General features: G+C 29.8%; 3 protein-coding genes across 3 annotated transcripts; 1 reads left to right on the top strand and 2 right to left on the bottom strand.

Annotated features, from left to right (window-relative positions):
* Positions 1 to 147: 147 nt before the first annotated feature.
* Positions 148 to 7,135, bottom strand: LOC123291551 (Bloom syndrome protein homolog). The gene is made up of 5 exons (XM_044871871.1): positions 6,418 to 7,135; positions 3,797 to 5,272; positions 1,317 to 1,757; positions 412 to 586; positions 148 to 346 (listed from the first exon to the last, which is right to left on the bottom strand). The coding sequence occupies exons 1-5, from the start codon at positions 6,848 to 6,850 to the stop codon at positions 196 to 198; spliced, it is 2,676 nt and encodes an 891-aa protein (XP_044727806.1). The 5' UTR covers positions 6,851 to 7,135; the 3' UTR covers positions 148 to 195.
* LOC123292523 lies at positions 6,991 to 9,724 on the bottom strand. Its single transcript, XM_044873237.1, has 6 exons — positions 9,682 to 9,724; positions 9,354 to 9,471; positions 9,196 to 9,284; positions 7,328 to 8,133; positions 7,055 to 7,255; positions 6,991 to 6,999 (listed from the first exon to the last, which is right to left on the bottom strand). Exons 2-6 carry the CDS (start codon positions 9,452 to 9,454, stop codon positions 6,991 to 6,993), a joined length of 1,206 nt encoding a protein of 401 aa, XP_044729172.1. The 5' UTR covers positions 9,455 to 9,471; positions 9,682 to 9,724.
* A 974-nt stretch (positions 9,725 to 10,698) lies between these two features.
* LOC123291436 (G-patch domain and KOW motifs-containing protein homolog 1-like) lies at positions 10,699 to 13,439 on the top strand. The gene is made up of 7 exons (XM_044871726.1): positions 10,699 to 10,875; positions 10,942 to 11,096; positions 11,156 to 11,247; positions 11,325 to 11,428; positions 11,919 to 12,096; positions 12,205 to 12,337; positions 12,892 to 13,439. Exons 1-7 carry the CDS (start codon positions 10,727 to 10,729, stop codon positions 13,437 to 13,439), a joined length of 1,359 nt encoding a protein of 452 aa, XP_044727661.1. The 5' UTR covers positions 10,699 to 10,726.
* The last annotated feature ends 328 nt before the right edge of the window (positions 13,440 to 13,767 follow it).

Here is a 13,767-nt window from a genome sequence, read left to right as displayed (position 1 = left end):
TGTTTCTCCAATAGTTATACATTTTTTTAAATATCACTTGCCAATATGATTAGAAGTAAAAATTCAAAATTATATATTTAAAAATTAGCAAAATATATTAACAATTAATAAAATTAATACACGAACAATTAATATATTTACACAGAATCGCCATTTCGAGAATTAATTATTCTATTATTAGTATTTTTAAAATATTTATTTCGCTTTTCTTCCAGTTGGCATTGACATAAAGCCTAAACTAGAATTCGTCTTAAAACTAGTTTTAGAGGTAGTCTTAGCAGTTGTCTTACTAGTACCTTTCTTTTTATATTTCGGGCTTGATTTAGATTTGACACGTCTTTTAAATCTACAACAATAAAAAAACAATATAGAAGAGCATAATCATATTGAATGAATTATTTAAAATTTTACCGTTTAGATGTATTTCCCCAACTTTTTCCAGTTGCCTTACGTTTGGTACCTCCTTTAAAACTATTACTAGAACTTGTCGCAGTACTAGCTTCGTAATCCCAGTCAGTATAATCATTATCATCGTTACGTGTAGCAGTTATTGTTTGTTGCTTTTCTTTCAGTTCTCTTAATAAACCTGCGGAACATTTGAGTTTTTAAAATAATCAAGTATACAGAGTGGGTCGTTTTAATCCATACATCTGAATATTTCGCCAGAGGCACCATTAAAAAATGATCTCAACAAAAATTTAAGAGTTTGATGGGAGACATCAGATTTGACCTAGTTCTTCGGGTTTCTTTCAATAGACAATTTAGATCGTAACCCGAAGAACTTGGTCCAATATGATGTCAGAACATGATGTCCCCTATCAAACCTACAATTTTAGTTTAAGTCATGTTTTAATAGATGGTGCCTCTGGAGAGATAATCAGATGCATAGATTAAAAGTGTTGGAGCTTCATCAAGTTCATAATCTTCAGACGCTGCATGGAAAACCTCCACTGAAATAAAAAATTGTGAATGATTCTAATAAGATGATTAGTATACACCGAGTCTATCTTTATCTTGATGCCTAGAGATGTTAACCATTCCTGTGCCAATTTTGAAGGAATCGACATTGGAAAATCCAGCAAAAATTTTGATAATAGAGTAAGAAAGATATCTAGCCTTTTGAAAAGAGAAATGTGAGACTATCTTGAGTCTGATTGGTATAGCTATTTCAACTGAAAATAATCACGCAATTGAAAGATGCAATAATAACTTAAGCTACTTTTTGATAATTATTCAAGAAAACAAAACAAAAAAAAAAACATTTTACTTGAAAAATTTTGAATAAAGAGATAAAAATTTTTTGTGAAAATACTTACTACACTTTTCTATAGAGTATTTCATGGTAATCTCCAACAATTCATGTCCATACTTTTCAAAATTAGCTTTTGTCACATGTGGCAAAGTTAACATTTCTTCGACGGTATCCGGTAATTTAGCCGCCATTGCACGTAGCGCTTGTATATTCATAACAGCAGCAAGTGTGACATTCTTTGCATGTGACATTTGTCTACAACTTTCTAAAAGTTCTTCATAACATTTTTCTGAAATTTCACGTAATTTCTCAGTTGTTTCATTATTATTTGTAGTATTGACCGCTGCTGTTTTCTTATCTTTTGCTGTTGCCTTCTTTGTTGATTGTTTGATTGGAAACATGATTTTAAGACTATTGTTCATAAGTTTAGCAACATTTGGTCCAATTTTAATATATGATACAGTTTGTACATCACGAAAAACAACTAATTCCTCTTTTAAAATACCTAGTACAATTAAATCAAGTATTTTATTAGCTAATTTTTTGTGGGTAAAAAATTAAGAAACCCGATTGTAGCTTACATAGCGACTTTAACATTCACGATCCATTAAAATCTAGTTTTTCTTAAATCTTCTCAATAATAGGCCCCGAATGATAAAGCCGCTATGTAAACTACTGTGCTTGTTTTTTTCTTTTCAGTTTTTATTTAACGTAGTCGGGTTTTTTATTTTTTTTTATTTTATACATTTTAGTTGGGATTTTTAAATACCTATTCAATGATACCCTCTTAACATACTTAGTCTTTATTATTATACACTGTATATATGTAATATATATGAAGGTATACTAAGTTTAATCCCAAGTTTGTAACGCTTAAAAATATTGATGCTACGAACAAAATTTTGGTATAGATGTTAATACTTAAAAAGTAAGGCTAAATTCGTAATTGATAATATAAGTGATAGCTAGCGAAAAACTGACATCACAGCTGAAAAGAATGACCCAAAATTAGTGGGTTTCAAAAAAAATTCCAATAAAATCGGATCAAATTTGCCTGTATTATCAAAAAATCGAATTTTTTAACTTTATGACGTCATCAGAATCCAAAATATTTAATTTTGCTCTATCACATCCAAATTTTATCCAATTTTGATAAACCAAGTATGTAATCCTACTAATTTGGGTCATATTTTTCAAATTTGTGATCAAAATTAACCTAGCTCTAATAGGTTTCAAGAATGTGGAGTCCTGGTCCCGGAATCAAGCACATAAATGATAGCTAGGGAAAAACTGACATCACAGCTGAAAAGAATGACCCAAAATTAGTGGGTTTCAAAAAAAATTCCAATAAGATCAGATCAAATTTGCCGGTGTTATCAAAAAAATAGAATTTTTGAACTTTATGACGTCATCAGAATCCAAAAAATTTAATTTTGCTCTATCACATCCAAATTTTATCCAATTTTGATAAACCAAGTATGTAATCCTACTAAATTTGGGTCATATTTTTCAAATTTGTGATCAAAATTAACCTAGCTCTAATAGGTTTCAAGAATGTGGAGTCCTGGTCCTGGAATTAAGCACATAAGTGATAGCTACCGAAAAATTGATATCACAGCTGAAAAGAATGACCCAAAATTAGTGGGTTTCAAAAAAAATTCCAATAAGATCGGATCAAATTTGCCTGTGTTATCAAAAAAATCGAATTTTTTAACTTTATGACTTCGTCGGGTGCCTCCTTTGTCACGCCCTAGTTACGGACCACACCCTAGTTTGCCACGCCCTAGTTGATTTATAAAACTCCTATCATAGTTCTTCTATCAATAAGTTTTCATGGTTATTTTTATACCATGCATATATGTAACATGCAAGGTATACTAAGTTTAGTCCCAAGTTTGTAACGATTAAAAATATTAATGCTTTGAACAAAATTTTGGTATAGGTGTTTATAAAATCTCCTAATTAGTCCATTTTCGGTTGTCTGTCCATCTGTCGACACGATAACTCAAAAACGAAAAAAGATATCAAGCTAAAATTTTTACAGCGTAATCAGGACGTAAAAAGTGTGGTCAAGTTCGAAAATGAGCAACATAGATCAATTGGGTCTTGATCAATGGGTTCGTAGGACCCATCTTGTAAACCGTTAGAGATAGAACAAAAGTTTAAATGTAAAAAATCTTTCTTATAAAAAATAAAGAACTTTTGTTTGAAACATTTTTTCGTAAATATCACTGTTTACCCGTGAGGGCGCAAATTAGGCGTAAATTGTATAGTATGTATTATATGGGGGTATCAGTTACGTATGTGTGACATGTATGTATGTGTTATGTGATAGAGTAATCAACACTGTCTATGCATGGTATTTCAACAATTAATTCAGTCAATTGTTTGTTTTCACTTGTTTTTACTAAAATAAATTTTAATCAATTTTTTCAATGAACGGTTTTTTATCTTTAAGCAGCAGAAATGTAATATCTAGAACATAGACTCAAAACTGAGTGTTGACCTGCGTTTTAATTTTACATTTTTATTGATTGTACTAACCTTCTAATATTAATTTTTGGAGTAAACGTATAATATCACTTTTATCCCATTGTTTCCCTTCACCAAATGCTGGATGTTTATTATGATTATTATCAATAATTTTTTTAATCGCAGCCCCTTTATAAACATCAGCAATATGTAACGCCGTAAAGTTTCTATTTTTACATAAATCGTTCACACATTTCACCAGTGATTTACATGTATCGGTTACATCAATTAATTTATATAAATTATTATTTGAACAATTATCGCAGGTTGTTTCTTTGTCTGCAATACATATCTCTCGATTAAAATTTTCACCAAAATAATTTAATTGTTGCGTTCGACGACAATCAGTTTTATTTTCACAATATTGTATCATTCGATTTAAATTATCCATATGTTGATCGTAAGTCGCCCCTTGTACACTCTTATCTGCACAGATTATTTTTTTTAATCGTTGCACATCACCAAATGAAAAAAATAATATACATTGAGCAGGATCACCATCACGTCCTGCTCGTCCAGCTTCTTGATAATAACCTTCAATACTTTTTGGTATTGAATGATGTATTACAAATCGTACATCAGGTTTATCGATACCCATTCCAAAAGCAATTGTTGCACATACAACACGTACTTTATCGTCCACCCACATGTGTTGAACTTGTTCCCGTCGTGGATCTGTTAAACCTGCATGATATGGTAGTGAACGTATACCTTCTTTTGTTAATTGATGTGCAACATCCTCGCAATCATTACGTGATAAACAGTAAATAATACCAGATCCTTTAGAAAATTTTGTTTTTATTAAGCGTGCAATTTCACTAACAGTAGCTTTACCTACTTTTGGTACGACAGAATATTGTAAATTCGGCCGATTAAAACTGCATAAAAACCACTTACAGTTCGTCATTTTTAATTGATGTAGAATATCTAAACGTACACGAGGGGTTGCTGTAGCAGTTAATGCCATTGTTGGTACACCTGGATACTCATTACGTAGTATACTTAATCTTTTATAATCAGGTCGAAAATCATGACCCCATTGTGATACACAATGTGCTTCATCAATTACAAAACGTGATAATTTTCCTCTTTTATATAATGCTTTTAATATATCTTGACATTTTCTGGAAGCAATCAATTTTTCTGGTGTAACATATAATAATTTAAATGCGGGTTCGGTCAAACATAATCCTGTATAAATCGAATTTTCTTGTTGCTCGTTTATGTTTCCAGACAGTTGAGAAGCCGGTATATCTAAAGCTTCTAATTTATTCACTTGATCTAATATCAATGATTTTAATGGTGATATAACAATTGTAACGCCAGGCGTTAAGATTGCTGGTAATTGATAGCATAAGCTTTTCCCACCACCGGTAGGCATTAAAACAAATGTATCATTGCCTAATAAAGCTGCATTAATTACTTGTAGTTGATTTGGTCGAAATGTTTGAAGACCAAATTTTTCATGAAATTGTTCCATTAAGACGCCTAAAACATTAAAATGAAATAAGAAAAAGCTTACATTCAAACATTTAAAAAAAAAATCACAAAGAGTATTATTTTTTATTTGAAATTCTAGTATTTTCGAGATATTTAAATACAGGATGTCCGTATCGAAAGTGTATATACTTTTGTATAAAACTCAATAGTATTATGGGCATTATAAATATTATCGAAGATAATAAATGAGAACTCTAGGATATTTCGCAATAAATTTCAATTTTTGCCCCAATTTCCTAGATCAGTTTTTTGTATTTTAAAAATACGTATTTTCGACTACCAAGTAGTCATCATCAGTAAGAATTAACTAGTGATTACTCTTATTATGAATGTTACTCATCATAATAAGAGTAATCACTAGCTAATTTTTACTAATGATGACTACTTGGTAGTCGAAAATACGTATTATTAAAATACAAAAAACTGATCTAGGAAACTCTAGCAAAAATCGAAATTTATTATGGGCATTATTAAATTTAACTAACAAAGTAAAGACACTACAAGAGGAACTATTTTCGACCATGTGTAAGATAGCTTCTTCGTCGGAACGTTCTTACTGCACGGGACGTTCTGCATTAGCTTTAAGAAAATTATCTTTTTCTGTCAAAAGACGATGCACTTGTTTACTACGAATTCTTCCATCATGAAACCGCCGCTGATATTCCCGCACTGACTGTTTATGTTTGTGTTACTTATTTGTTAAGTTGTAATTTTAAGGTTAATTTAATTGCTACATTTACAAAGCCAAAAATAATGCAGAACGTTACGTTCAGCAAGAACTTTCCGACGAAGAAGCAACCCTACACATGGTCGAAAATAGTTTCTCTTGTAGTGCACGAAGAAAAATTTTAAATGAATAAAACATTAAACTATTTTACTAAACAATATCTTTACTTTATTGGTTAAATTTAATATTACCCATAACTCCTTAGCTATTGGGTTTTGGGAATATAAGGCACCTTCGACTTAAAATTTATCAAAGAATACGCTCTTAAGCTATGCCCATCGAGTCCCGGGTGACATCTTGTATAAGTTGCCATCGAGAAAACTCTGAAACTTTTTAATACTTCTCGCAGATGATACAAAACAATTTGTGATAAATTTTTTTTAAATCTTATTCTTCGAATACTAACCTGAATGTGGATAATTTAATCCATCAAACATACCAGTGATTCCATCATTTTGAACATTTGTCTGAAAATCACCCATTGGATTTGCATATAATTTTTTATTTGTATCAATTTTGGCATTTTTAACAGGAATCACAGTATTTGCCGTTTCATTAGTTTTGGTTTCTTGTGACATAATCTCTTGTGACATCGGTATCACATCATCAAAATCATCTATACAATATTGTTGCCAGCCATCGTCATCTACAGGTATTGAACTCTCTGAATTATTCATTATTTTTTCCTCTTCAGTAATTGGTTCATCCCAATCAAAACGACTATAATCTTCATCGAAATCAAAGTCTTCATCTTGTGTTGATTTACCAGGTTTTGAATCATCGTTTGATATAATCGATTTAGTTGGTTTGGATGGAATTTTCGCAATATTATTGAACATTTTTTTATTATCTACATCATCTGATTGTATATTACGTTTCTCTTTTTCAATTATTTCAAGAGATTCGTTAAGTTTAGAAATTGCTGATAAAGTACTACTTGCTTTTAGCACACGGCTTAAAGTATTCGATTGTTTCGTTTTTAATGTTTCTGTACAATTTTTAAGAAATGAATTATTCTGAGTTGTGGATTTAGGACTAATTACTTTATTTGTACTTTTTGGACTTATTATTTCTACTGAATTGTTACCAAAATCATTTATAATTTTATCTTTTTTTGGACTTATTATTTCTACTGATTTATTACCCAAATCATTTTTATCTTTTTTTGGACTTATTATTTCTATTGATTTATTAGCGAAATCATCTTTTTTCGGACTTAAAGATTTATCATGAATTCGATGTTTCTTAATTTTATTTAATAATTGAAATTTTTCAAATTTTAATTTTTTCATATCTAATAGATCAAAAGTTTTAACACCTTCTAAAATTCGTTCCGGTATGCTATCGTAAATTGCACACATTTTTTCTAATACTTGAATATATTCCGTTTGCAATTCATTTAAAGGGGGTAAATTATCCGTAGCTTTGGAAGTGTTATCATTTTTTTCTGATGTACTTGTAAAAAATTTACTTCTGTGAATGATTTCATCGTTGCTGGTTTTTTCATTAGATTTTGTAGATAATGGCTTCTTTCGTGACAAAATTGTTGTTTTTGTAGATAAACGGGTGCTTTTAATAAAATCATCTTTTACTAAATCATCAAATTTTTTTAATGTTTTCGTTAAGTTGTTATTTTTTGATTCTGTTTTTAAATCTTTCTCTTTAAATGGAGGAGATTCTACGTGACTGCTTTTTACTATCTTAGAAGTACTGGATTCGGAAGCTACTTGTTTTGGGCAATCTATTATATTTTGCCGAACATGTTTTTCAATGTGTTCGCTTTTAAGTATCTTAGAAGTACTGGATTCAGAAGCTACTTGTTTTGGGCAATCAGTTGCATTTTGTTTAACATGTTTTTCAACCGTGTCAGAAGGTTTTGATTTATTTGGAATACTGTCGTTGTCATTTATACGCTCTATACATTCCTTTACTTTCTTAAAATCAAATTTTTTCTTTATTGGTGATGGATTATGACTATTACTAGTGTCCATAATCGATATATTAGCATTTTCTTTGTCAGATTGTTGTGATAACGATTTAAACCTAATTCCATCGTCTGTGAAACTATCTGCAGTTATACTAGGGCGAGTTTCTTGTTTAAAATTAATTCTATTTTTAAAGTCTAAAAATTAATGTAATTTTAATTTAAAATAGAGCAGTAGTTTTAAATTATAAAATATTGGTCACGTTACCAGACGATATTCAGAATAAATGGTCAATAAAATATGAAAAGTTTTTTGAAAATATCTCGCTTTCTATTGATTGTACTCTAATTGTAGCCATTTAGACCCACGCTCGACTTAAGACATAAATAACTATTATTTTTCAAATGGTATACAGGGTGGGTCATTTTAATCTGTAATAGCTAATAGCTCGTTTTGTAGCTGCCAATCAAAAAATTCCTTAAACAAAAGTTGCAGAGTTTGATAGAGGACATCATTTTCTGATATCAGATTGGATCTAGTTTTTCGGGATTCTTAATAGCCAATTTAGATCCTAAACGGTAAGAGATAGGATCACACTTTAAATTATAAAGTTGATTGAATCTCTCATCACGCAACTAAAGATTATAGACCGGATGACACGAGTGTTGGCGGGTTAAGAAAATTGTTTAATATGTATAAATATCTCCGTATAATTTTAAGAAAAGCTGCGGCCAGACACGAAGATTAACATCATTAGGCAAACATCAAATAGACATATAACATCGCAAAATGTATAGATTGTATTAATCAATGTATCTTGCGATGTTATATATTTAGACACTTGCTTATCTTCGTTGTTGTGTGTCGTTCGCATCCATATCTGGCCACAACTAAAGACTAATAGCTTTTGAGAAAAAATGTTCTCCAGTTTTGACTCAAGGGTACAAATTAAATTTTTGAATCAAAACTGAAACAGACAATTTTAAACTGAATATTAAACGATACTCCTCTAGAAATAATTTTGAATCATTTAAAACGAGCAATAACTCTGCACAGCAGTAATAATCATTAAAAAAAATACTTGACACACACAAATTCAGCCGTTTACAGCAAGAATAGTTTTCGGGAAATTCGTATATTATTCGAATTTTAACAATATTTTGTTTTAAATTATGCTAGGTGAATCAGATCGAAGTTACTTTCAAATAAGGGACCGTATACTCTTCGTAAAGATGTTATGAACACAAAATTCTGTTTACCTTTAGGAGTTGGCTGAAAATCATCATCATCATCGTCAATGTCAACAATATCTGAAGTTTTATTTAAATTAGAATCAGCACTGTTCTGGCTATAAATGAAAATTATATTTACAAACTTACGTTTCCTTATATTTCCTATTTAAATTTTCAATACTTACTTTTTATTAGAAGCAGAATTTGTGTTAGAATTTGTTACAAACGATAACAATGATGATTGTTGTAATTTGTGTTTAGCAAAATTAAATTTTTTTCCACTCATTTTTTGATTTTAGGGAACTAAAAACAAGATTTCATAATTAAATTTGTTTATTTTCCACACAAAAAATGTAAACATAACCTATTCATTAAAAAATATTTAATTTCATTTACCACTTGTATATTATTTTAGTTTTTAATAAATTAAAACAAAAATAGGTAATAGAAAATTTATTAAATATTTTATATTAGTTTTTCACAATTAATTCAATAATAGTAAAATAAATTTACCTTCGATTATCAAACATAATTATAAATAGAAAATAGAGTTAGGTAGTATTTTTTTTTAAGAATAAAAATAAAAGGGAATCTAAGAAATTTAAATTAATTAAATAAAAGGTAAATATTTTTTTAAAATACAGTAATAATAATTTCACTTAAATCTATTTCCCGCGAAAGAAATTATAATGTCAAGACATGTTCTAATTTTTTAATGTGCGCATTTGCAAAATGGGAACGTTCTACTGCTGGGAATGTAAGCGATTTTTAAACGAACATAGCTTATTGCTTGAGTGAATTGAAATTTAAATCGAAGTGGCTATCCGCATAATACCGTCTACGGTCTAGACCGTCCACGGTATACCGTATACGGTCTATTTAGACGCGGTATGAAATTATTTTTGCCCTTTTATACCGTGGGGCCCTTATACCGTGCACGGTATACTTTTTCACGGTATACTCTTTATGCCGTCGAGCCCTTATACCGTGTGCGGTATAGTCTCGTCCACGGTATACACAATATAGATTGGAAGGCTTATTTGAAGCAAATGAAATATACCGTGTGGGGTATAGTCTCGTCCACGGTATACATTATACAGATGGGAAAGCGTATTCTACAGAAATGTAACATACCGTGTGCGCGCATACGAGAGTATACCGCACACGGTATATTTCATTTGCTTCAAATAAGCCTTCCAGTCTATATTGTGTATACCGTGGACGAGACTATACCGCACACGGTTTTATGCCTCGACGGCATAAAAAGTATACCGTGAAAAAGTATACCGTGCACGGTATAAGGGCCCCACGGTATAAAAGGGCAAAAATAGTTTCATACCGCGTCTAAATAGACCGTATACGGTATACCGTGGACGGTCTAGACCGTAGACGGTATTGTGCGGATAGCCACTTCGAATTTAAATATCGCGGGCGTACTGTAATTTTTTTGTGTGTAGTGCTGCCATCATTTCATAAAACGTCAGTGTCAAAATAAATTGAGGTTATATTTATATACGAAAACGTCGAAAACAAATACTTGAACTGATAAAGTATAAAAATGAGTAATGAAGAAAAGAAATTTTCATTTTCATTCACAAAACAATTAAAAAAGTCAAATATTGTAAATTCAGATAATAAAGAAGATACCAAAACGGAAAATATTCAATTAATCGACTGTGTCGAAGAAAATTCAATAAAAGTTATCGGGTAGATATAGAAAACAATTATTTTACTTTAAATACTGTTACAATAACGTAAAACAATTTGTTACAGAAGTGAAAATGAAATAAAAAAGGAACCCTTGGTAATTCCATTGAGCAAGAATACCAAAAAAATTCCAGTTTCGGAAGATCCTATAATTATTACTTCTGAAAATTCCACGACACAAAAGTCTTTAGAAGATATTGCAGTACAAGAATTAATAAATGGTAAAATTATTGAATATATTTATTTTTTGTGCGAATTATCTTAATTTTTTTTGTATTAGAATCGAAAAATATTACTACAAATAAAGCAGCACCACTTGTTCATACAATTCCGAAATTATCAGAAAATGGTGAAATAGCTGGTGAACCAGAGGTAAAAAGAAGATGGGTTCTATTATTTATACGTTTTACTATGCTCTTCAATTGAGTTAGTTTTTCTTCCTTTTTTAGTCAACGTTAGATGATTATGAAAATGTTCCTATAAGTGAATTTGGTTTTGCAATGCTTCGAGGTATGGGATGGAAGGATGGAGAAGAAAATGGGAACAATCCCAAGTAAGTTCTTAATGTAGTTTACTTATACATTTTTATACATGCTGGTGATTATCAGACGTTGAATTCGAACACTTTTAAAAATATTGCTGCTCTTTGCACGACCATCTGAAAGGTTACCGCTTTTGTTTAAACTTGAGGAGTTTTTGAAATATAGTCGTTCAAATTTTAAAGATAGTCCAGTATAGGAAGTTATTGTAAAGAGTCCGATTTTCAAAATCGCAATTTTCAACATATCTTTATGTTTCACGGTTACTTGTGAAGTATTCCTGTATACTTTTCTGTTGATTGTGTAGTATTGTTTTGCTAACTTACGGATGAACCGATTTGGATTTTTTTTTTCGTTTGAAAGATATTTTAGTGTGTTCTTAGCTATGTTTCAAGTCCAAATTTTGGATTCTGTACCCGGAAAAACTTAAAAACTGAATTGAATTTGTTACTATTTTCCGAAAATATTTCTTCAACCTCTTAATTTAATAATTTTCTGCTTTAGAACAGCTCATCAAATGCCAGCTGTCCGACCAAAAGGTATGGGTTTAGGTGCCGATAAATTAAGAACAGATAAAAACAGTACAAAATCACAAGCAACTAATAATGGTGAACAGTTAAAGATTATAAAGAATGCGTATGTAAAAATTATTTCGGGCAGATATAATAACATGTTGGGACAGGTAAATTTATGTTAACAATTTCCATACTTATGAAATATGTATTTTTGGAAATTTTAAATAAACAATATATATATATTTATCAAATTTCTTAATTTAATCTTGCTCTAGGTGCAAGGTTTTGATGACGATGCTGGATCAATAATTATTAAACTAGCTTTAACTGGAAATGTCGTATCATTACAAGAATTTCTAGTGGAACCTATTACCAAATCTGAGTATGATAAAAACTCAAAAGTAATTAGTAAGTTCAATTTTATTTTTGAAGTTTTAATTCTTCTCTACCAAATTTCCTCTCTACGACTTTTTTCGAAAGTGCTGCATTTTTAAATGAGCATATCATGTCACATTATGCTATCGGTCTGAAAAATGCAGCAGGGAATTTGTCGGACACTATGGCCACTTGATATGATAACATTAATAATTATTAAACAATAAGGAATATTCATGTATTTTTTTTATATTTTTAATTCATTTTTTACACCGTTATAACAAAGTAAAAAATATAAATACTGCTTAAAAATGCTGTATTTAAGTGTAAAAAAATATTTAAAACACATTATAATTTTGAGATATTTAAACGCAGTTTATTGAAAAAAAAACTTTCGAAAAAAATCGTAAAAAAATAGTTTGGTTGACTCACCAAAAGAAAGCCACTCACAAAGTTTCAACTATGTATTAATCATTAAACAAAAAAAAAAAAAAAGATGCTGTCCGCGGACTCTTAATTTATACACACACGTGTCCTTTAATCTGAAAGGTGAATAATGTATAATAATGTATTGTTTACGTTTTTAGATTTACAAAAATATGAAGAATATGGTAAAAAAGATAAAAAAAATCTCGAAACAGATAAACATAAAAATTTAGACCCAAATGAGTACGAATCAAAACCATATAAAAAACATTCAAAATATGACTCAGATTCAGAAGATAGTGACATATCAAAATCAAATCGAAAACAGGATAAACATAGTAAACGATATTCAGATAAAAATGATAAACGTGAAAAAAATCATTCAAAATCAAATTCAGAAAACGATTTAAAATATTCAAGAAATAAAAATTCGAGCGATTCTGATTCAGAATATGAATATAAAAATCATAGAAAAAATAAATATCGAGATGACCGATATGATTCAAAATACAAACGTAATGATGACGATACAGATTCATATCGAAATCGAAGTAGAAATTACGATAAGTACGATAAGTATAGTAGAGATAAATATACAGATTCGAATTCTTCAAAATCCTCTAAACATAAAAGTAGTCGTGATTATGATGACAGCTACAAATATAAAAAATCATCATCAAGTAAATCGCGTCGATCCAGGTCAAGATAAAAATAAAAAACGTATAATTTATATTTTTCTACATGTAATTAAATGATTTTAATTAAAAATCTATAAAATCCATCCAGAATTGTTGAATTTTTTAAAAATTATCTAAAATATCGTCCTAAAAATTATTTATCGAGATATTTGTTTAGTCATTTCTACACTAATTTTTTACAGGTATTATTTCATGGTGTGATGACATACATACCATCTTGTGTTAAAAAATATAAGTATTCCTGTTAATCAAAGGTGGAAGGCGGGCTACTTAAGAGCTTTTTTGGACTGCAGCTAACCGAGTAAGAAATGCTATTTTAAGCAGATAGAAAGCCCACAG

Source organism: Chrysoperla carnea, chromosome 2 (genome assembly GCF_905475395.1).
Source record: "Chrysoperla carnea chromosome 2, inChrCarn1.1, whole genome shotgun sequence".
Taxonomy (NCBI): Eukaryota; Metazoa; Arthropoda; class Insecta; order Neuroptera; family Chrysopidae; genus Chrysoperla; species Chrysoperla carnea.
The sequence above is the reverse complement of the archived record's forward strand: the minus strand, read 5'-3'. Positions and strand labels throughout refer to the sequence as shown.